Source organism: Schistocerca nitens, chromosome 4 (assembly GCF_023898315.1).
Source record: "Schistocerca nitens isolate TAMUIC-IGC-003100 chromosome 4, iqSchNite1.1, whole genome shotgun sequence".
In the NCBI taxonomy this organism is placed as follows: Eukaryota; Metazoa; Arthropoda; class Insecta; order Orthoptera; family Acrididae; genus Schistocerca; species Schistocerca nitens.
This window is the reverse complement of record NC_064617.1, coordinates 623,695,447-623,721,202: the sequence shown is the minus strand read 5'-3', so window position 1 is coordinate 623,721,202 and position 25,756 is coordinate 623,695,447. Positions and strand designations below refer to the sequence as shown.

At 41.0% G+C, this 25,756-nt stretch overlaps 1 protein-coding gene across 1 annotated transcript in view; it reads right to left on the bottom strand.

Annotated features, from left to right (window-relative positions):
* The window catches only part of LOC126252475 (uncharacterized), a 340,371-nt gene that overhangs the window by 102,801 nt on the left and 211,814 nt on the right, over positions 1-25,756 (bottom strand). The window contains exon 2 of the mRNA XM_049953369.1: positions 19,634-19,694. Within this exon, the coding sequence (XP_049809326.1) occupies positions 19,634-19,642 (9 nt within the window). The 5' untranslated portion in view covers positions 19,643-19,694. The remainder of the gene's footprint in view (positions 1-19,633; positions 19,695-25,756) is intronic.

The window sequence follows — 25,756 nt, the reverse complement described above, 5'->3', positions numbered from 1 at the left end:
CCTCGTGTCTCACCCTCTGCCCTTTTCTTGTGCAGCTGTGTGTAAGGAGACTGTTTACGGCCCAACTTTACAAGCAACTCTGACCCAGTTGTTGAACGGGCCCGCTGCTGCGTCGAACATTCTAATATGAAACTTCTACTTCGCATGTGGGACTAGTTTGGTTACCGTTAGGCATCTGCCGTGCAGCAAAGGGGAGACATGCTGAACATTTATAACCTGTGTTAACAGAAAAATTGAAAATTTCTCCTTTCATTAGGATGTAAGCCAACGGCCTTGCGGTAGTGGTAACACCGGTTCCCGTCGGATCACTGAAATCAAGCACTGTCGGGCTGGGCTAGCAGTTGGATGGGTGAACATCCGGTCTGCCGAGCACTGTCGGCAAGTGGGGTGCACTCAGCCCTTGTGAGGCAAACTTAGGAGCTACTTGATTGAAAAGTTGCGGCTCCGGTCGCGGAAACTGACATACGGCCGGGAGAGCGGTGTGCTGACTATATGTCCCTATATATCCGCATCCAGTGACGCCAGTGGTCTGAGCATGAGACAACGGCCGGTCGGTGCCGTTGGGCCTTCTTGGCCTGCTCGGGAGGAGTTTAGTTTAGATTAGTAGTAGTATGTAAACTGTTCATGTACAATTTACATTCCATGAAATACGAATCATTTAATTTGTGTTCACCTTTTTGGATAAATCTGTATTTGGAGCACTGAAAAAAGAGATTCGCGGGCTTGGATTTGTTTCAGATGAAGAACTGCTCACCTGGGTACAATCATGGTTTCGTAGGCAACCGTAAACATATTTCACTGGAGACACTGACCGTCTTGTCTCACAGTGGGATCAATGTAGTAAAAGTTATGGCGATTATTTTTGAAATAATAAACAGTTTATTTACTTTTTTACATGTGTCTGGTTATCGTTTGATTTCCCCTTGTATAAGGGTACTTGGAAAGACGATGTCGATTTTGATCCGATGAAGGCGTATGCCACTTGGGAGGTAGTAGATGCACTGATAATGATTTCAACATCGTCAGCGAACAGATAGAGTAATGGCACAGTTACCAGGGTGCAATCTGTGTCTATCCTATAATAGAGAATGCTCGCAGCGACAAGGCTCAGTGTAGTGAAAACGTGTGAAGGAAGGAGGCAACCATTCCACGGAGGCGTGCTTCCTACTACCAACTACGTAAATTTGACAGGGAACTGGTATCAGGGGTCACGTGAACATTCCCACAGTCTTAGAGAAGGTTCTGGACGTGAAAGAAGTACAGACGCGCGCCAGGATCGTCCTATTGTAAGGACAGCAGTCGCCGATCGTACAGCTACACCACAGATAAGAGGGCTTGTGAGCCTAGATGTATCAGCAATAACTACTACGAACGGCTAATTGGCATTGGCCACACCTCTGTCCCGTTTTCCACAAGCGCTACAGCATCGACGTGCGGGCGTGACTGGTGCCTTGAGAGGATCACTTGGGAAATGAAATGGCGCGCCGTTGTCTTCAGCGATGAAAGCAGGTTGTGCCTGGATGCAAGTGATGGTCCTTCGCGCACACGACATAGACCTGGTGAACTCTTTCTTGTAGAGTGCATTCGTCCAAGGAACTCTGGTCCCACCCTAGGCCTTATGGTCTGAGGTGCGATAAACTAAAACGCTCGTTCACCTTTGGTGTTCCTGGAGGGGTCCTAACCAGTACTCGGTATCTGCAGAATGTTGTGGGACATTATTTTGCCGTTATTTTGTCGATCTTGCAACAGAAAGGTGATTACTGCTGACCCACAAAGTGCCCGCGAATTTGCCTTGCAAGACGTGTAGCAGCTTCCCTAGCCAGCACGCTCTCCGTACTTGTCTCTAATGGAGCACGTGACTGGTACGATGCGACGAGAGTTGACTCTTGCGGCTAGTCACCCAATAACTCTTTCGTAACTACGTGAACAGGTCTAGCAGGCGTGGCATAAAGTATCCCAGGACAGTATTCGCCATTTGAACGATCGACTGGAAGCCAGAGTCAGCGCCTGCATTGCTGCCTGGTGGAGGCTACTCCACATACTAAAATGGCTCGATACATGGTACCTCATGACCGCTTGTGCTCTTTATCTGTAAATGTAATCATTTCACATACTCCACACGAGCTGTTGCAACATTAAATCTTGAGTCAATTGGAAACCTCTAAGGGGATGTACAGTCCTTTTACTTCTAGTATGTAGATTACATATAATTTCTGCTACCTTCTGTGTGTACTAACTACACCTTTTCAATGAGTCAACAGTTACCTGAATCCCTCTCCCATGGATACCCCTTCATCACAGAGTAGCACTTACAGTCGACGTCTTCATTTATTTGTTGGATATGTAACAGTCTCCCTTTCAGTTTTTATGCTCCACACACTGTTTCTCCTAATACCTCAAGGATGTCCCCTAATGTCTGATGTATCACCCTGTATCTTCTTCTTGTCAATGTTTTCCAAGTTCTCATTCCTTTGCCAAATTTGTTTAGAACCGCCTCATTTCTTTCCTTCAGTTTTCACAAAGTTTTCAATATTTTTCTTTAACACTAGTCTTTATTTCTTTCCAGTTTCCCAAAGATTATGATTCACATCCGTTCAATTATGTGGTCCAACAGAACATTATTAGAAATTTCATTCTCGAATTAATGCCTGTGATTGGCACTAGAAGACTCATTTTAACTGACGATGAATGCCCACTTTTCCTTTGCTGGTCTCTGTCTTATAATTAGATTCTTGTTTGTCAGGCGTAATCTTGTTTCGAAGATACTACAGGTCCTTCAGTTCTTATACATCGTGGTTCTCAATTGTGACTTCACGTTTATCCACAGTTTTGCTTCTCCTCACAACTTCCATATTTTTTGACTAACCATCCATTCGTATTCTGTGCTCATTAAGCAATACTGTTCGACACTTCCTGCAACTATACCTCACTTTCACTAAGATAGAAATGTCTTCAGCAAACTATCTTATCCCCACAAATGTTTGTATATATATTTATGATGCAAGGTGTACAACTTTTTCCCCAACATTGAGGGAACCCATTTTTCATCCCCGGTCACAATGTGATGCAGAAATCCCTTCATTTTTTCCTCTGAAGGAGCTGTTCACTAACACACAAACCCCTTTCAACATTCTTTGTTTCAGGTCACACGTTACCCACGTTCAAAGAATTTTCTATCGCTGGCCACTACCTTCTCCCATCTTTCGGACAGTGTACGAATCCCGCGTGGAAAAAATTGTTCATATTTTAAACGCGATCCACGAATCGATACGATTTGTGAAGCCGGCCGAAGTGGCCGCGCGGTTCTGGCGCTGCAGTCTGGAACCGCGAGACCGCTACGGTCGCAGGTTCGAATCCTGCCTCGGGCATGGATGTGTGTGATGTCCTTAGGTTAGTTAGGTTTAACTAGTTCTAAGTTCTAGGGGACTAATGACCTCAGCAGTTGAGTCCCATAGTGCTCAGAGCCATTTGAACCATTTGAACAATTTGTGACTTTTTCAAGAGATCGGAAGTGTTGGTCAGCCAGGCCATACGCCATTGATCTAAACAGGTGATAGTCTGACGGAGCAATGTCTGGAGAATACGGCGGGTATGGTACGACTTCCCATTTTAACGTTTACAAATACCTATTGACCTCTTTTTCAACGTGGGGTCGACGGTTGTCGTGCCTGCCGCTGGTCGCTGCATTGTGGCCGTTAGTCTTTTAATGTTCTGCTCAAACGCATTAATTGCGTTCAATAACGAGCACCTGCGATTGTTTAACTTCGTTTTAACACCTCATAGCACACGACGCCGAGCTGGTCCCACCAAATGCAGAGCATCATCTTGGAGCTGTGAATATTCGGTTTAGCCATCAACATGGAAGCAAGGCCGGGATATCCCAATGATTTTTTGCGTTTAGAGTTATTGTGATGAACCTATTTCTCGTCCCCGGTCACAATGTGATGCAGAAACACCTTCCGTTTTTGCCTCTGAAACAGCTGTTCACTAACACACAAACGCCCTTCAACATTCTTGGTTTCAGCTCACACGGGACCACAGTTCTTTTTTTCCGAATGATGTCCATAGCCTTGAGACGTTTTAAAATAGCTTTCTGTGTCACTCCCACTAATCATGCCAATTCTTCTTGAATTTGACGCCAGTCTTCACTCAGCAATGTCTCCAATTCTGTATCTTCGAAAACTATCTATCTTCCAACACTATGCCGGTCTACGACGTTAAAATCACCGTTCTTGAAGCGTTGAAATCACTCACGACACGTTCTTTCACTAATAGCGTCCTTAGCTTAAGTACTTGAAATCATTCGATGAGACTCAGCCGCTTTTTTCTTCATGTTGAAACAAAACAGTAATACCTCCCGCAAATGACGAGAATTAGGCTCGTAACTGACATTTTCAATCAAGAACAACTTTATGACGCAGAAACAAACCGACTAATGTTTGAATGAGGTTATGTTGACCGAGGTCCAAGCTAACTGCCTGACGTCTGCGATCTGTTTCTTTCGACCGCTGCTTACCAGTGTCGCCAGCTACAGGCAAACGCCGAAAGCTAAGTTGTACACCTTGTATTATATACAAAACAGCAAACGTCACTTGCTTCAATCAGTTTGAACGATACGTTTTTTTATCTTATTTAATTAGTATCAAGTGTAACACATGTAACGACGTTTGAATGTGTGCTACTATCATGCAGAATTGAATGTATCACAATAAACTCGTTTCACTTGTATTGTACCAACTGGTACCTGTCACCACGTAGTGCAGGTGGCGTCAGGTATGAAGTGGTACACATTGTACCTCCGTGATCAGGCTGAATACGTCATATGGAACCTATAACCTGAAGATTGTCGCAAATAATTTATTGCAATAACAACTGCCCATATTTGGTAAAATATTAAGAATAATCACTATTGTTCTTATGCCAAAATCATAATGCGATATCAACACTAATTTAATCACCTAAACCTGCTAAGAAATTTCATATGTAAGGATGTTACGGGTTAGGCTGTGCTCTGAAATAACTAGTAAGAAAAAATATTCTATACGTTGTGCCGTATCCTATTGTAAGACGTATGCTTTGCCGGCGATGGGCGATGCGTGACTGAATCTCTGGCCAGACAGTAGTATGTCGTTAGTTGTTGCTTGACGCTAGTCTGCGCTAGTCTGCGCGAGTCGACAGTGGTAGTCTGGTGTAGTCTGCGGGAGTCGGCATGCGTCGGCTGTGTGCTCTGCTCGCGACTCTGGTCAGGACTCTGGAGGATGAGTATTGTTGTAGAAGGTAAAGAAGCAGCCTTGCGCATATTTAATAATGTATTTTAATTGTAATTTAATTTGTTCAAAATAATGCCCCAATAATAATTTTTATAATATAAAGTAACTCTTTTAAAGGAAAGCATTCATTTCAATTTAAAGAATTTTTCCAATGCATTATCATTGCTTCCAAGAATAATATATATATATATATATATATATATATATATATATATATATATATATATATATATATATATATATATATATACGCCAGCATTGCACGAAGCTGTGTCGAAAAATGACTAATTAAGAGCAGATATAATTGCAGTTTTATTGAGGTAAGAATTTGTGCCTTTTTTATTCAGAATACAGGGCCGAAAGGCAGCGCTGCTGTCCTCATAAAATTCATCAGGTTACTAAACTTTTTATTATTTTGGTGTTTAGGAATTTTTCTGTTTCGAACTTGACATTAAATGAGAATAGAATTTTGTGGGAACATTAAATGTGAATGCATTTCTGCACACAGACAATAAATGGGAGCCAATTTTGTTCAGAGGTTACAGTATTAGAAAAATTCATTTAATTATTATTCTTTGGGAGGCTACACTTGGCTCAAATTCATTTTATTAATTTGTGGGTAGGTTACACTATTTAATTGGCATTTACTGGCACCGATTTTTTCTACTCTACATAGCGTGATCAGAAACAGTGTGAAAAGACTGTACTCTACATCTGTATCTACATCTACATCTACGTGATTACTGTGCTATTCACAATAAAGTACCTTCAGGCTGTGTCTCTATCGTTCCACTCTCAAATGGCGCGGGAAAAACGAGCACTGAAATTTTTCTGTGCGAATTCTGATTTATTTTATCATGATGATCATTTCTCCCGATGTAGGTGTGTGCCAACAGAATGTTTTCGCAATAGGAAGAGAGAACTGGAGATTGAAATTTCATGAGGAGTTCCCGTCGCAACGAAGAACGCCTTTGTTTTAGTGATTGCCACTTCAATTCATATATCACGTTTGTGGCAATACCTCCCCTATTTCATTATAATACAAAACGAGCTGTCCTTCTTTGAACTTTTTCTATGTCATTTCATAAGTCCTGCCTGAAGTGGATCCAGGACTCGGCCGACAAGCGTGGTGTAAGCAGGCTCTTTGGTAGACCTGTTGCACCTTCTAAGTGTTCTGCCAATGAATCGCAGTCTTTGTTTGCTCTACCCACAGCATTATCTATGTGATCGTTCCAATTTAGGTTATTTGTAATTGTAATCCCTAAGTATTTAGTAGAATTTACAGCGTTCGGATTTGTGACTTAGCGCGTAATCGAAATTTAGCGTATTTCTTCCAACACCCAGTGAATAACTTCACTGTTTTCGTTATTCAGGGTCAATTGTCATTTTTCGCACCATACCGATATCTCATCTAAATCATTTTACAATTCGTTTTAGTCTTTTGATGACTTTACAAGAAGGTGAATTACAGCATCATCTGCAAAAAATCTAAGAGGGCTACTCAGATTATCTCTTATGTCGTTAATATAGATCATGAAGAACAGAGGACCTATGATACTTCCTTGCGTAAGTTGTTACTTCTGTTTTACTCGATGACTTTCCATCTATTACTCCGAACTGTGACCTTTTTGACAAGAAATCACGAATCCTGTCGCACAACTGATGCGATATTTCATAGTCACGCAGTTTTGTTAGAAGACGCTTGTGAGGAACGGCGTCGAAAGCCTTCTTGAAAACTAAAAATATGAAATCAACTTCACATCCCCTGTCGATAGCACGCATTACTTCATGACTATAAAGAGCTAGTTGTGTTTCGAAAGAACGATATTTTCTTAATCCGTGCTGAATGTGTGTCAATAAATCATTTTCTTCGAGGTACGTCATAATGTTCGAATACAATATATGTTCCAAAACCCTGCTGCATATCGACGCCAGTGATATTGGCCGGTAATTCAGCGGATTACCGCCGGCCGAAGTGGCCGTGCGGTTAAAGGCGCTGCAGTCTGGAACCGCAAGACCGCTACGGTCGCAGGTTCGAATCCTGCCTCGGGCATGGATGTGTGTGACGTCCTTAGGTTAGTTAGGTTTAACTAGTTCTAAGTTCTAGGGGACTAATGACCTCAGCAGTTGAGTCCCATAGTGCTCAGAGCCATTTGAACCAGCGGATTACTCTTATTTCCCTTTCCGGGTATTAGTGTGACTTGAGCAATTTTCGAGTCTGTAGGTACGGACCTTTCTACGAGCGAGCGGTTGTATATAATTCCTAAATTTGGACCTATTGCATCAGCATACTCTGAAAGGAACCTGACTGGTATAAAATCCGGACCGGAGGCCTTACCTTTATTAAGTGATTTAAGCTGCCTTGCTGTACCGAGGGTATCTACTTCTATGTTTCTCGTCTTGGCAGTTGTACTTGATTGCAATTCAGGAATATTTACTTCGTCTTCTTTGGGGAAGGAGTTTCGGAAAACCGTGTTTAATAACTCAGCTTTAGTGGGACTGTCATCAGTGACTTCACCGTTGTTATCGCGCAGTGAAGGTACTGTTTGCGTCTTGCCACTGGTGTGTTTTATGTATGACCAGAATCTCGTTGGCGTTTTCTGCCAGATTCTGAGACAGTGTTTCATTGTGGAAATTATTAATAGTGTTGCAGAGTAGGGTGTGAGGAGAAACACTTGTTAGGAAATAATATCGATACGTTGCGCTGTTTCCGCAATCCAGTTAGTGAGTCAGGACATTGCGCAGGACTGAGACGGTGTCACCAAACGTGCTCTTCGTTTGGTTTGAAAACCGAACAAGAGAATGTTGCATGAATTGAACATGGGAAGGTTGTATGGATCGAATCCGAACCAAAGGCTGAGCAGTTCCGTGCGCTGTCACCTACACTATGAGACTACACTATGAGAAGAACTAAGACTGATTATATCTGGCAGGCTGTTTGAATTTGGGTGCACAACGGCCTGATTGGCTAACGTCAGTGCTAATTAACTCGGAAACGGCGCATTGTATCTAATTTTACGTTAACAATTATTTATCATGATGGATTATTTTGTAACACTATAACAAGCTTTTGAAACTGTTTCACACCATCCTACATAGTGTGGAAGAAAGCTCTTTGGTTTGCTCTAAACTTTGCTTTAGTATTTGTACAGCTTTTTATGATTGCTGGAAAGCTGTTGGGAATACGTCTTTATGAATAGAATTTGAATGAACTTTGGTAGACCGGAGTCGGTAGCAAAGACGTTTTTAAACGTGTCGGTGTTCTTTGCATTGATTCAGTTATCTGTGTCATTCGTCTGGAAGTTATCTTTTTTACCAATGTCTGGTTTCACAAAGGAAAAATAAGGGGAAAACATAATTTGTTTACCCTGTTCTGGGAACAAATTTCTGCAGGCCACCATAAATAATTCGCATTTCATCCTTTCGGATATGGAGAATTTTAGCGGGTTTTATGAGTCATCCTAAAATTTTCAACGATGTGGCAAAATGATTTAAAGTATTCAACATACACGAGGTTTGCTATTTTTAGTCACCTATTACTGACAACGGTAGGGTTGTAAACAGAGATATGTTTTGATTTTTCAGCAGTTTTAGTGTAGATTCCCTCTTCACCTCCCTACCTCCACCATCTGAATTCAAGTTTTAATCAATGGACATTAACTAAAATTTGTGACCATTTGATACTAAATCTACTTAATGTAAAAAACTATAGCATGCATCTTTGTTTGATGAGAATGACAAAGAAAATGTCCGAGGGAAAGAACTGTTTTCATAAGATTCCTAAGATATGATAATACCAAGATGAATTGAGGAAGCAATACTTTCTGAGTGATCTATATGGATGATGACCCTGAAAATGAACCCTAGGATTGGCTTAAACAGCATTTCAAATGAGTTTCCAGGCATATAACAGTTTACAATTTCTAGTGTTCATACTTTCCAAAGCATAAAAAGGAAACCACTTCAACTGTCCCAATTCCCTAATTCGCGAATTGCACGACATCTCTTACTCAGAAAAGCAGAAAATATGCTAAGAATATAAATGGATTCCCCCAAACCCGTGTACAGGGCCACTCACATGCACAAGCGCACGCCTTACCAGGAGAGACTCATGAGTGATTATCTATCCAAGGTGTAACGAAGGAACTTTGATAACATCAAGAAACCAAATATCGACGTAACAGTAGACAAAACACACATATTTCGATCTTGTGACCGATTACTGCATTTCCTTCTGCTTACAGTAATTACGCTATATGAACAACAAACATTTTCTACTGACCTGATAGTGTTGCACAGATATTCCGTCTTTGAAGTGTGTGAGACTTCAATGAAGAGTTCTAAACCGAACATTAGAGACATCTGACTAAAGTTACATTTTGACACTGAATATCACTTCTGCATTCAAGCAGTCTACTATAAAACGCCACACTAGTTAAAGTTTATGATAATGGTATGTCAGCGTTAGGAAACTGTCTTTTGCGATGCGTATTGTGACGTAGGCTTCTACCTCTCTTATGCTGACATACCACAATCTCCCTTTTGCCAAACGTATTTACTTCACTGCAGAAAGGTGACGGTATAGCGCAAAGTGAAAGTTGGATAATGATATAAGGATTCTGTAGATTGTTGTTTTACACTATGTAGTCTTACAAAAACAACGATCCTTCCAATGCAGAGCTTATATTCTCTAAATAAGTACACAACAAGACTGTGGCAATATTTTTTTATTTTATCCTCTATATGTATTTTCTCCTAATAAATCAACATTTTGTGTCTCATATTTAAAGAATTTCCTGTCTTAGATTATAAGTGGGTGATCCTTCAAATCACTTTCATGGTAGGCTGTGAAATTTTGCATGCGAATTGCTCCTACCATATTTTGGGGATGATCCCTCATAAAGTTACTAGTGTATAGACCAGTTATTCGTCCACATAGGGATGTTACTGGGGAGAGTTGAATTTGCTTGCTTGGCTGAGAACAACTCTGGGGAACGAGGGGGTCGCACGACCGCCCATGGTGAGCGCAGGCGCAGAGATACGATGCGCGTAGCCAGACATGGGAAGGGCGCCTAAGCTGGGAATTGGGTCTCTTGTTACTCGCATTGCCTTTGTGTAGGAGATGCTTCAAGATATTGCGGAGTGTCAGGCAATCTTAAAGGTGGTGAGGTTACAGCCCTTTCAGATTCGACAATAACTCACAATTAAATATTAACGCAAATCTGAAAACATCTGCGATCTCAGAGAACTAAGGCACATCCAATGGCAAAACAATATTGAATACCTTTAAATCTACAGAACTTAGTATTTCACAGTGAATAAATGTTTACGCAGTGAAACTTTTAATTAACATTTAATCGCTTCATGCGATATCAACAAACGATATCAGAGAGGACAGCACTGCTCTACAGCTATCATTTCTGAAAGCTATGTATGCGTATCTATTTTATTTCTTGATTAATTACGTGTTTTATATTTTTTTATTTATCAAATGTTTGTCAGAACATTTTATTCTCCACATTTACACAGCAAATGTACACAGCATCAGTACTTAATGTTAGTTTCATTATTTTTCCAGTAACTTTATTCAAATGTTGATTGCAAGGGCTATTAAAAATCTGTGCTGATTTAAACGTGCTCAGTCACTTGTGTTAACAATCACAACAATTGAAAAGAGAACCAAAAGACGCTTCTGTCAAGAAGGCATAAATGATTCTTGAAACAAAGTTCAGCAACAGTTGGTTATTATTTAACGTGAGCGCACTTGCACAGGAATATTAACTTACTTCTTTTTGTACAAACCTTTATTTGTAATTATTGTGAATTACCTGAGTCTCACAGAACATTTGTAACATTTCTTTATATAAATACTATTGTAACATATTAGTTTGGCCCGGGAAGTGATCAAGTGAGTCAAATCACGTTTCTAGAATATAAGAACGATTTTTTTTTTTTTGGTGGAGATGGCGTTCAGCCAATGGAACAGCAGGCAACAGCGGAACACTATGGGAGTCCTGTGGAGACTCGGGCTTTTCGAGTGAAGAGTTCGAGGAAGCGATTTCGGGCACTTCGTGTCGAGCTCTTGAAGAAGCCAGACTGTCTTGAGGTAACGTAACTGATTCTGTCGTAAAGGTGCTTAATTCTGGCTGGCGAACGGCAGCTACCATACCTTAACTTCTGAAAATACTTCATATATATAGAGGTCTGAATGTGCTCCAGAACAGGTCATCAACCTGATCTGCTTCTATCACGGATCTGAGGACAGACAGAATATGAGTTACCATTCTTTGTATCACGTGTGATAATTCATAGATTATCAGGTTGAACTCTGAATTGTTTTGAGCTGGTGATTATTTCGCGTATTGTGGACACGAAATGGTATTAGTTTCCACGTATCTTTGAAGATTATTTAAAGATTTTGGGACGGACCGCATCGAGATACTCTTTTTTAAACAGAGTCGGACATAGCCCAAGGATCTACGGTAAGAGCAATCACATGTAAAGACGCATCTCGTTTGCTCACATGGGATGTTGATAGGAAGAGCAGCTACACTCCACATTAACCGTTAGGTACCGTCGCACCATCCTAAAACATATTATTATGCGGTTTGGAAAAGTCTAAGTCACGCACTTGCCGTGTAAGAAACACAAAGCTTGCCTTTCCTTCTCAGCTTTGTTGCCACCTACGTTTGGTGAAATGCCTGTGTAGGTTTATCGATTCATTACAGTACAGTAGAAAGTGACAGCCCATTACAAACATTGTACCCTTTCCCTAGTCCGTCTCGTCGTAGATCAATATAATTAAAGCGACCATTACAGACTAATAGAATTTTTTTTGTAAAATGATCTTAAATACTTCATGTTTCACTTATTTATTAGCTCACACGGCTTCCTTTCGACTAATGAGAACGGAATCTCAATATGAATTTAGTAAGTGCTATGGTAGTGTTTCGGATTACGCCGCTATGATCGATTCAGCACAATTCACGAGCATACGTTTTTGATATATCCTATACCGGTTTTAAATTTCTTTCAACACGCTAAGAGCGCGTCAGACATGATGACTCCCTTCTCATTTACTCATAAATATAGACGCAAAACAAAATATTGTACTAAAAATAGAACAGTATTCAATACACAAGAGAAACGGCAGATATACCCTCAAACGATGAGAGATGGGATCACGTAAACACCTATCGACATTGTCGAACGTGATCGTTTTGGTGGTCCAGGTGTTATGGTGTCGGAGGCATCATATTTCGTAGGCGTGCTAGCAACCAAATCTTTGAACATGGCATACTCACCGATCAGTGCTATTGTGACTCTGTACTCATTCTCCACAAGCATCTTTTCAGGGTTGCGTTCAGCTCTGACACCGTTTTTCTGGATGACAATGCACGACCGCACAGAAATGTGGAGCTCTAGGATCTCCTGGAACGAGAAGATATTCAGCGAATGGACTCGACTGCCCGTTCTACAGAATTAAATCCCGACGAGCACGTGTCGGATGCATTGAGGAAACGTATTGCAGCACGTAAACGTATAGAAATGACGACCCATCAGGTGTCAACCGAATTCGTGGGTGAGTGAAACGCTCTGTCACATGAACTGCTACTAATCTTGTAGCCACTGTGGTAGCACTTTGAAAAGCATGTATTGCTGTCCGGGGTGATCACGCACTTTATTCTGTTCTTGAGAACCGCGCCCCGTCTTCTGTAAGGTCCAGGTTAATCATATATCGCGATGACTTTAGTGTAATTATTATTTTTCAATAAAAGTGTCGTTGCTGTCCCTCTCTTTGCATATTTATGCCAATTACCTTTTCTAATAAACTGTAGCAGTTCTTTTTGTGTGTGGTGCACGTTTCATCGAGATGCTACTTGATAGTGACACATCAAGTGAAAGTTACGTTCTTCTTTGAGTTTTGTATGTCAGTGAACTGCTGCTGGGTTCGGATAGCCAGGGAATTTATCACGCCCCCTCCGGGATTCGGGGAAATGCACCGGCACCAGATCTAATCCGCCCGACGGATTAACTGCGACAGTCAGCCTGGATGTGGTGTTTAGGTAGTTTCTCGCATCCGACAAGAATACTACGCTGTTCCCCACGTTCTGCCTCAGTTACACGATTCGCATGTATTTAGAAAACTTTCGTACACCTTCACAGGGCATCACACAAGTCAAAGCGAGTTGGGGTACACAAATTCCGTCTCCGGTGAGTGGAAAATGAGGATAAACGGTAGGAAACATACGAAACGGGGTGTATTAAGCCCGAGGCAAACTGAGGAGCCACTGTTGGGCCTTCATTGCCTGTTCGGGAGGAGTTTAGTTTTTTTTAAACATAAGAAAAAAATACTGTTGCTGTTTACTGTTCAGTTATTATATATCGGTATACTTGTACTGTAACGAAAAAAAAACGTTGTAAGACTAAAAAACGGTTATTGGGCTAGGTGTCTCAGTTAGGGCAGCTGTACGGCAAGGCGAATGAGATTAGCACAAGTCGGTACATGTTAACTATGAAATGTATAGCAAGCTATCTTTATTCTGCTTATTTATAGTTAGGAACCTGTATCTGATCCATAAGTGAACCGACCATGCATATCAAAAGTAGCAAATGTATAAACATATAGTGTAGATATCTTAAAACTTTGCACAGTGGTGGCTGAAAAAACGACTTAAATTCCGGTCCATTCTTGAAACACGTTCCAAATTCGTAAGCAATATTTCGATTTTAATCGTGATGTTAAAAGTATAATGTTTTCCTTCCTGTGGTCTTTTAATGGAAACAGTATTGTACCTACGTTGCACTGATTTTTCTTAAACCAGAAAGTCAGAATTAGTGTATACGTTAACACTTCGACTTTCAAAATTTTATCGTTAAATTGTTCCCATATGTACTGCAGTTCAGGGAGAGTTCCGCGCTCGAATTATTCTCGGGACCGAGAGCTGGCTAACCCTGAAGTAGGTAGTTCTGAGATATTTAGCGATTCGTGCAACCTATATCTAAAAGACAGACTACATGCCATAGGAAGGGCTGTATTTATTACAGTTGAAAAAATATTGTCTCTACTGAGGTCAAATTTGAGTATGACAGTGACGCTATTCTTTCGCATATAATGGCTGTAGGTGAAATCAATTGTAGGATGTTTTTACCAGCCACCTGATTTCACTCTGACGGTTTCACAGTCAGTGACGGATGGTCTACTGCCAGTAGTGCGGAAATTCGCAGATCATAAAATATTTGTTGGGGGCGACTTTACCTTCCGAGTATAGACTGGGACGTCTATGGACTTCTTGCAGGGCTAAAGACACATTTTTGCCACTTCTTTCGAAAACTTTTTTCCCAAAACTGTCTTGAGCAGCTAGTTCGACGGCCCACCTGAACGAAGGCGTCAGTATAGACGCAGGGATTAGTGATTATCATGTCATCATAACTATTTTTGTCACTTAAGCTAATAATTCAATCAAATAGGCTAGGGGAGTATTTGTACTAGCATGAGCAGACGCTTGTTGGCATCCCACATGGACAATGAACTGATGTCATTTATCTCAAGTACGATAGACGTAGAGGAATTTATGCAAAGTCTGAACGGATTTTAAGTCATACGGCGGAAAGTATGTGCCGAGTAAGTGGATTAACGACGGAAAAGAACCGCCTTGGTTCAACAACGAAATCCGAAAAGCACTGAGGAAGCAAACGCTGTCGAACTCTCGGTTCAAATCAGAACGCTCTAATGATGAGAGACGAAAGTTAAGAGCAAATCGCGCATCTCTAAAAAGATCGACGCGCAAAGTTTACCACTACTGTCACCGTCATACCTTAGCAATAGGTCTTTCCGGGAACCGGAGATAATTCTGGTCCTGCTTATAAGATCGCTAGGTGCTGAGTCTCTCCTCCAGTGTAAAGTCCCAAGCTACTGTCAAACAATGGAAGATGACTCCGGTGCCTACATCTACATTTACATATATACTCCGCTAGCCACCATCCGCCCCCCCCCCCCCCCCCCCCTGTTCCACTCGCGGATCGCGCGAGGGAAAAACGACTGTCTAAACGCCTCAGTACGAGCTCTTATTTCCCTTATCTTTGAGTGGTGATCATTGTGCGATTTGAAAGTTAGCGGTAATAATATATGCTCTACATCCTCGCTGAAGATCGGATTTCGGAATTTAGTGAGCAGCCCCTTCTGTTTATCGCGCCGTATATCTGCAAGTGTGTCCGAATACAAACTTTTTATGAGATTTGTAACGCCATCGCAATGGCTAAATGTTCCAGTTACGAATCTTGCCGCTCTTCTTTGGACCTTCTCAATCTCTTGAATCAAACCCAACTGGTAAGGGTTCCATACAAACGAACAATACTCCAGGACTGGACGAACTAACGTATTGTAAGCTATTTCCTTTGTTGAAAGACTGCACCGCTTCAGGATTCTACCAATAAACCGCAATCTGGAGTTCGCCTTACCTGTTACTTGTGTAATCTGATCAGTCCATTTGAGGTCATTACGAATAGTCACACCCAGATACTTGACGGACGTTACCGCTTCCAAAGAGTGGGCATTTATTTTCTGCTCGTACATTAATGGCCATTTTCTCCTTGTTATACGCAGTAGGTTACACTTTCTAATATTGAGAGATAACTGCCAGTCATTACATCACGCATTTATTTTCTGCAAATCCTCATTGATTTGTTCACAACCTTCGTGTGATACTACTTTCCTGTAGACTACAGCATCATCGGCAAACAGTCTCAGGCCGCTGTCAATACCATCATCCAGATCGTTTATGTAAATCGTAAAAAGCAGCGGACCTATTACACTTCCCTGGGGCACACCTGAAGTTACGCTTGTTTCTGCTGAAGTTCCCCGTTCAGGACGACATACTGCTCCCTGTCTGTTAGAAAACTTTCTATCCAACCGCATAGGTCATCGGATAGAGCGTAAGCGCGCACTTTTTGTAGCATGCGACAGTGCGGAAATGAGTCGAACGCCTTTAGAAGGTCGAGAAATATGGTATCAACCTGGGAGCTGGTATCTATAGCCTGTTGTATGTCATGCACAAAGAGGGCCAGCTGTGTCTCGCATGACCGCTGTTTCCTAAAACCGTGCTGGTTTCTGCAGATGAGCTTCTCAGAGTCTAGAAAGGTCATTATGTCTGAATATAAAATATGTTCCACGATTCTACAATAAATCGATGTCAGTGAAATTGTCCAGCAATTATGTGCATCCGATTTTCTATCATTTTTATAGATAGCTATGACCCCTGCCTTCTTCCACGGAAGGGTAAAACAATGGACTTGCAAAATTACAGACTGATATCTTTAACATCGGTTTGCTGCAGAATCCTTGAACATAATCTGAGTTAGAATATAATAAATTTCTGTCAGAGGAAGGAACTTCTGGCGACAGATCAGCACCATTTTAGAAAGCATCGCTCATGAAAAATTCCGCTTGTCCTTTTTTCACATGCGATTCTGCGAACCAACTGAAGGGCAACTTGGTGAATACCATACTCCCAGAAATCCGTAAAGCATTTGACACTGTGCTGCCTTGCCAATTGTTAGCAAAGGTGCAATCATATGGAGTAGGTTCCCGGGTTTGTGAGAGGTTCGGAGACTTGTTAAGTAACAGAATCCAGTGTGTTGTCCTCAACTGCTGGTTTTCGTCAGAGACAAGGGTATTGCCAAGATTGCCACAGGGAAGTTTGTTGTGACTGTTGCTATTTTTTGTACACATAAGTGAACTGGCGGACAGTGTAAGCAGCAGTCTGCGGCTGTTTGCTGATGATGCTGTGGTGTATGGATTGGTGTCGTCGTTCGGTGACAATAAGAGGTTACAAGATGACTACGAAGAAATTTCTGGTTCGTGTGATAAATGTCAGGCAGCTAGCTCCAAATGTAGAAAAATGTAAGCTAAGCTGATGAGTAGGAAAAATAAACGCATAATGTTCAAATACAGTATTAGTAGTGTCACATCGATTAGATGTCTAGGTGTAACGTTGCAAAACAAAATGAAATGGAACCAGCATATAAGAACGAGAGTAGGCATGGCCACTTCGGCTTATTGGGAGAATTTTAGAAAAATGCGGCCCATCTGTAGAAGATATCGCATGCAGACCTCATCTGCGACACATTGTTGAGTACTCTTCGAGTGCTTGGGATCAGCACCACGTCGGATTAAAGGAAGACATCGAAGCAATTTAGATGCGAGCTGCTACCTTTGTTACCGGTAGGTTCGAACAACACGCAAGTATTACGGAGATGCTTCGGGAATTCAAATAGGAATCACTGGAGGAAAGGTGACGTTCTTTTCGAGGATCACTAACGAGAAAATCTGGAGAACCGGCATTTAAGGTTGACAGCAGAACTGATGTATTGCCATCGAAGTACTTTCCGGGTAAATGCCTGAAGATAAGAACAAAGAGATTAGGGCTCGTAGGGAGGTGTATAGACAGCAGTTCCTTTTTCGCTCTCAATGCTGGTGGAGCGGAAAAGGAACTTCCTAGTTACGGTACAGGGTATCCTCCGCGATGCACCATTCGGTGGCTTGCAGAGGACTAAGTTGGTTCTAAGTAGTGGAAAATATGCAAAGTGGTTATCAATGTTCAAATTACTATAACAGATTGTGAGAGCTGATTGGTCTTTATTTACAAGTTATTATTTTAAGAATTACAAAACTGACATTTTGCTATTAGGAGAAATAATTTTATTCCTTTTATTTATTTTGTTTTATTTTTTTTTAAAATGAAGCTCTCAAATGTTTTGTTAAGTAGTTTGTCTAAAAGAAAGAAAGAAATAAAACACGTATTATCGATATCAAGTACAGCAAATGAGATGGCACAAGGGTTATTTTTAAAAGTCTAAGATTCTAAGTTAATCATCGAACCTTAAATTTTCAGTCTGCTACTCGGTTGCTGTAAATAATTTCGAACAATATTCAAAGCGACGTCACATGTTTCTGTAGTCTATTTTGTTTCTTATTTTTAGCCCAATCATTTCATGAAACATGTACCCATGTGGCAGAATTTATTGTGATTCTTTTTTTTTTAACTGATGGTTGAACATCACATCAATGCAGCTTTCTACGAGTGTGTCAAAACAGCGAGGCGCTGAACAGGCGAACTTTCTGACTCAGCATTTACAGAGTTAGGAGCTGTTTGTGAAGTATTTCAAAGTTTTGAAAAGAAAATAAATCACTTACTAAATTTCTAAAATCTGAAACGCTAAAGCACTAAGTCTGCATTGATTACTCTCATTACTTTCAACAAACGAAATATTTTAATACGCCATTTGTCCATTTCCCAATTTTTGTTTGGCTATGAAAATTCGGACGAAATCCATTATGTAATTTTCCCTGAAATCACTAATAAAATTTTTCTTCATTACTCTGGATACTTTTTGAAGAAATTTAGATTTCTCATTGGTAAAATTTTATACCCCTTTTGTCCAGATTTTTCGTTTGGCTAAGAAACTTTAACCAAAAATTCATTCTGAAAGTTTTAGATATATTGTTTTCACTGCACTCTAATATGTGACTTCCGCAGCTCGTGGTCTAGTGGATAGCGTTGCTGCCTCTGGATCACGGGGTCTCGGGTTCGATTCCCGGCCGGGTTGGCGATTTTTCTCTATCTCGGGACTGGGTGTTTGTGCTGTCCTAATAATTTCATCATCGTTCGTGAAAATGGCTAGACTGGAGTGTCTAAAGATTGGGACTTTGTGCGGGTGCTGACTACCGCGCACTTGAGCACCCCAAAAATCGAACATCATAATCATCGTCATCTAATATTTGACGACGATATATATTTTGGTAGTAATTAATAACCGGAAAATTAAGGGAGTTTGCTCATAGCAGATCGTAGTTTCGATTAGAATTCTTTCACTAGAAAGGGATAAATTTTTCGCTTACGGTCTGGTACACTGAATTAGCGTGTATCGTAGCGGAATGATAATGTAAAACTGTAATGAGAGTAGTAAGTGGTACGAATACAATGGTATAACTTTTATTTCGCGATTACTGTATATCGTGATGGACCTATGTACCCCTTGTGCAATATGTTCGCTAAAATTGGCTCTCATTTTCATTTAATATATAGATATTGTGCTTGACGAGATTTTACACAATTAAATCGCATTGTCAGACCGTGGTAGCGGGTCGCTTAACAGGACTTGTTTAATACATGAGAAACAAAGAAGGTGTGTTATAGGTTAAGCGTATTACGAGTGCTTCCAATGACAGCTGTGCAGTTAATTCCATTCCTCAACTTTGTTTCACACAAGAAAAGGATGCTGTAAACGCTCTCTGCTGCTGCGTCAGAACATAAAAGGTCGATTGTAGAGATAATGCGGACCAATATTCGGTATTTTCTTACCTTGTCCATTATCCTCTCATGTGAAATCGGCGACGGAATATTTGTAGAGACGCAGTCACACCTGCATAAATAAAAAAAAATTATAATGATTAAAACAGATACAAAACAATAGCTGGAGGCTACCTTAGAGAAAGGATGGTTAGAATTTACAATACAATATCAACAGACAGAGACTGTGATGTCACATCTTCCAGAGGTGTTTATAACTGTCATGTAGAAACGAACATGAGAAGTGACTTTACCGGCAAATTAATGACAAACGCTGTTATTTATTACGAACTTAGGTTTGAATATTAATTTTACGTGTGTTCCTGACTGAACGAGAGATGACAATAACGTATTGAGTCTCATTTTCAGTTAAATTCCTATACAGATTAATAAGTTACCAACTAACGGCCAGATAGCAATTTCAGTTACGGCACAGCGCAGTATCACGTGCAGAGTCTCATTTCCGCGGCAAGTCACCAAGACTTACCAACAGTATGGTTAGCAAGGAAGTTCATGGGAAAAGGCACATTTTGGTGTGTCACAGAAAATGTTTCAACTTTCGTCAATCATCAGTTTCTCCTTCGCTTGGAATTCTTACATTTGACCTAGAGATATCACGCCACTTTACATTTCAGCTTGATTTGGAATGGACTACTCTCGCTTCGGCGACTGGTGTGGACCAGTCCCCCGTGTAAAAGAAAGCCTGACAAGTAGTGCGTGACGTCAGAACATGGCTTCCCATGCAGTGTAACTAGTCTTCAACAGTTTCATGGAACTGTACTTGTGAACAGTCATGCTGCGAGTTTCACGTCATTCTACTATTATTGTGAATGCTGTTCCTGCTTTAGTGTATGTGATTTGGTTGTTTACTTTCTGTGCACGGAACTGGTGATCTCTTGCCTGCGAAAATTTCGTTGCCTGCAAAACGTCATTTCGTTGCTCTGTGCCGGATTGTGGAGAAAATAACGATGTTGGACCAAAAGTAACTGTGTTTAAATTTCCGGAGGATGAAGCAACGAGGAAGATATGGTTGCCGAGTATTCGCAGAGATAACCTCACCCCTTCTTCAAGTTCAAGCGTGAGTATTTGTTTTGTTTAATTCTTAAAAGAGGTTAAGTGTGCTAACAAAGAAAAGGCACTAATGCATTGTGGAAGGTCAGCGACATTTTGACTAATATATAAGATCATAACTGCGTACATGCCGAAGAAAGCAGTGTTTCCCTGTCCTGGCGATTCTACAGTTTAGCTGGTTTAGGATATATGAATTCTGTACTCTGAATGTTCAAGAAGTATAGCGTAAGCACAGTCATACTTAAATAGTTTAATACCTTCGTATATCTATATACTTCCTCTTTGTGCTGTTTGTTGCTAGGAATACAAGTCGCTTTATGATTAAGTATATGCACATAAGATACAGACAAGTTTAGATGCATTCTGGGTCTAATATTAAGCTCTGTTTTTTTTTCTGTAAATGTCATCAGGAAGATGCCTCTTCAAAAACAAGGAATGTGGATCCAGACATTGACAGTTAAATAAAAACAATATCTCATTCACTTATTTTTGATAAATTATTGATAGGAATTTGAAGTTCAGTGCAGGGAATAGTACTATTAGTGAATACAGTAAGTTTCCGGCTTTACAATGCACAAATAAATATTTTTCTCTAAAATCATAGAAAGGAAAAATGAATGAGTACATGAATGGATTAAGAGGGCATCAGAAAAAACAAAGGAAGAAACTGTGACAGTACATGTAAAAAATAGTTGTGTATTTTACAAATTCTTACTTTCTGAGTCTGGAATTTCAGATTCATGCCAGTGACCTTCACTGCTGTCTTATAGATACAAATAAAGTACTTGAAAACAATTGTGTGCTCATGTTTAACCTAATGGATAGGACATAACTGGCAATGTATTAGCTTCATTCTATTGTCAGTTTTTATCTAAGTTACGAAGTGATGTATTGACTAGGGAATAGCAGCTGATGTAGGTTGATTCTTACAAAATACAGAAACAAAACAGTCTTTGTCTCATAAAATGAGCTACCATTAAGTATTTCATAGTTCTATAAGATACACAAAGTTGGAGAATTACTTTGAATTATTCTGATACTCTGTTTCACAGTTGCTTCTATGGAATGGAACACACCTGTGAGAGTTTGGTGTATTCATGCTTTCATGTATGTGACGGGTCTGTGTGTTGGGGGTGGGGGGGTGGGGAGAGGAAAGCGAGCAGCGAATGTATGTCTGTACGTGCGTGTGTGTGTGTGTGTGTGTGTCTGTGTGTCTGTGTGTTACCACAGTCAAAAGAGTCTTTTAAAAGAGCAAGAGATTTAGCAAAAATCCCATCTCCCGAGTGAACATATGAGCATCAAGGCAGAATTATAAAAAAATTATCACTGTTAGTGAATTATGCTTTGCACATTAGTCAATGTTTGTAATTATTGATGGGGCAAGTACTTTCTTCATTTCACCATTTGTTGAAGAGCTTGTGATGACGTGTGACTGCATGTGTTGTGATTCTGTAGTGTTACTGTTTTATGGAGTTATTATGCAGTGGCCATATCACTTGAGTATTTCTCTGCATGTGAGATGGGAGTCTAATTGTATTTTGGAACTAGAAAGTAATTTCATATACATAAATAGTTCTCACACTATTAGTATTGTCATTACATTCATTTGTAGGTGCCTTTCTCATTTTTATTCGTTTTTAATTACAGGTATCTCATGTTCATTTCCACAAGGATGATGTAGTTTGGGAAACACAAATTGTGGATGAAAGAACTGGTCAGTTATAAGCCGTGAAGGGCCAGATGAGAAAATGCAGAGGCTTGGAAACGAGCAGTTAGCAGAGTTACAATATACACTACTGGCTATTAAAATTGCTACACCACGACGATGACGTGCTACGGATGTGAAATTTAACCGGCAGGAACATAATGCTGTGATATGCAAATGATTAGCTTTTTAGAGCATTCACACAAGGTTGGCGCCGGTGGCGATACCTGCAACGTGCTGACTGACATAAGGAAAGTTTCCAACCGATTTCTCATACACAAACAGCAGTTGACCGGCGTTGCCTGGTGAAACGTTGTTGTGATGCCTCGTGTGAGGAGGAGAAACGCGTACCATCACATTTCCGATTTTGATAAAGGTCGGATTGTAGCCCATCGCGATTGCGGTTTATCGTATCGCGACATTGCTGCTCGCGTTGGTCGAGATCCAATGACTGTTAGCAAGATATGGAATCGGTGAGTTCAGGAGGATAATACGGAACGCCGTGCTGGATCCCATACGGCCTCGTATCACTAGCAGTCGAAATGATATGCATCTTATCCGCATGGCTGTGACGGATCGTGCCGCCACGTCTCGATCCCTGAGTCAACAGATAGGCACGTTTGCAAGACAATAACGATCTGCACGAACAGTTCAACGACGTTTGCAGCAGCATGGACTATCAGCTCGGAGACCGTGGCTGCGGTTACCCTTGACGCTGCATTATAGACAGGAGCGCCTGCGATGGTATACTCAACGACGAACCTGGGTGAGCGAATGGCAAAACGTTGATTTTTAATCGGATGAATCCAGGTTCTGTTTACAGCATCATGATGACCGCAACTGTATTTGGCGACATCGCGGTGAACGCACATTGGAAGTGTGTATTCTTTATCGCCATACTGGCGTATCACCCGGCGTGATGGTATGGGGTGCCATTGGTTACACGTCTCGGTCACCTCTTGTTCGCATTGACGGCACTTTGAACAATGGATGTTACATTTCTGATGTGTTACGACCTGTGGCTCTACCCTTCATTCGATCCCTAAGAAACTCTGCATTTCAGCAGGATAATGCACGATTGCATGTTGCGGGTCCAGTACGGGCCTTTCTGGATACAGAAAATGTTCAACTGCTGCCCTGGCCAGCACATTCTCCAGATCTCTCACCAACTGAAACGTCTGGTCAATGGTGGCCGAGCAACTGTCTCGTCACAATAAGCCAGTCCATACTCTTGATGAACTGTGGTATCGTGTTGAAGCTGCTTGGGTAACTGTACCTGTACACGCCATCCAAGCTCTGTTTCACTCAATGCCCAGGCGTATCAAGGCCGTTATTGCGGCTATAGGTGGTTGTTCTGGGTACTGATTCCTCAGGATCTATGCACCCAAATTGCGTCAAAATGTAAACAAAAAATGGTTCAAATGGCTCTTAGCACTATGGGACTTAACGTCTTAGGTCATCAGTCCCCTAGAACTTAGAACTACTTAAACGTAACTAACCTAAGGACATCACACACATCCATGGCCGAGGCAGAATTCGAACCTGCGACCATAGCGGTAGCGCTGTTCCAGACTCAAGTGCCTATAACCGATCGGCCGGCAAATGTAAACACATGTCAGTTCTAGTATAATTTTGTCCAATGAATATCCGTTTATCATCTGCATTTCTTCTTGGTGTAGCAATTTTAATGGGCAGTAGTGTACTTTAGCTTCCCAGAAGGACTATGAAGACACTTTCAGCTTAAGTTCCTTTGAAGAGTTGATGTTACGTACCAAGGAAGTGGAATTGCCCTTTGAGTAGAGTGTGATTGAAAAAAGGAATGATTTCGTGTTTTTTCTGAAGTTAACAAGAAAACCAGCATCATTCATTACACATTCTGTCTTTACAAATAGTAAATTATATGTTTCATTATTTAAGAAAGTTGTGTAAATTAAGATATTAGGAAAAAGGCATTTTCCTGTAATTATAACTAATATCCATGACAGCGTACTGCAAGAGTTTTCAGAGACAGATTGCGGGTGCTCAGAAACTTGTATAGACAGCTTTGTACAGACAGTGGAAGTAAGTCTAGGAGTGCTAAAAGACAGTGTACAGGAGTGTGGAAAGGACATGGTAGACTTTATACAGGGTGAGTCAGTAACTACTGCCACGAAGAACAACTCCGAAAGTATGATAGGAGCTGAAAGTTTTATTGGACAAAAGTTGCATGGAACAACGGAGGCCGTAATATGACGTTGGTTTTTGTTGCTAGGTGGGGCCCCTTCAGAGATATGAAGGTAAACTTTGTTTTTGAAATGGGATGCTATAGTTTGGTACTTATGTCCCGATAGCGGCTATCGAGACGAATCCAACGATGTGTAAGGTCTTTGAAGGTCAACGGAGGTCACAAAGGTGTCATGAACGTCCATTTACAGATGGTGTTTGAAGTGATGGCCATTAGTATTAATGCAGTGCAGCAATCTTCTAATCACGGATTTTAGTGGTATTCGTTATCACATCGGCACTTATCGAAGCACATGCTCTAATAATTCTCCCTCTCCTCCGTGTCCAATCCAACGATTTGGGAGTTTTCTCTGCAACTCATTTCTAGTCATCAGCGAAAAATGTGCCGGACACGCATTGTGTTGGTACCACATTCTATTCCTTGTTTCTAAAGGTATTTCTTCCAGCAACAGACGTAATGTTCCTTGCAGAAATGTGGTGTACTTCCTACCATTAAGATTTCCTTCGATGAAATAGAGGCCTGTAATTGTGTCCTCCAGAATCCCACACCATACATTCACCGGACACGGTTTTGGTGTGCAACTTGCCGCAGCCAGCATGGATTATCAGTTGCCCAATAATGCATGTTATGAAATTAACATTTCCATGGCTCGTGAATGTAGCCTCGTCAGTAAATAAAATCAAATTAATAAATGTGTCATCCCTCTGAATCTGAAGTTGATCCCATCGGCAGAATTCAATGCGACGCATTGAATGCGTAGCAGATAATTCTTGGTGGAGACTCATATGGTAAAGATGATATTCATGGCGATGCAGAACACAAACAATACTATTCTGGCTCATGCCAGATTCCCTTTCGATTTGACGCGAACTAAAACGAGGATCTCGAACCACAGTGGTAAGAGTACTATTTCCGGTTCCTCGTTAGTAACTTTCCTTTGCCGGATATGTTTCCGACGCGTTAAAGATCCAGTTCTTCTCAATTTATCATACACATAATTAGAAGTACGAAGTGTAGGGTGAGTACGTTGAGGATATCTTTCAGCGTATAAGTCTCTAGCGCTCACTGAATTTCGTTGGCATTCTCCGTAAATGGGAAGCATATCGACTTGTTCTTCGAAGGAATACATCGATCA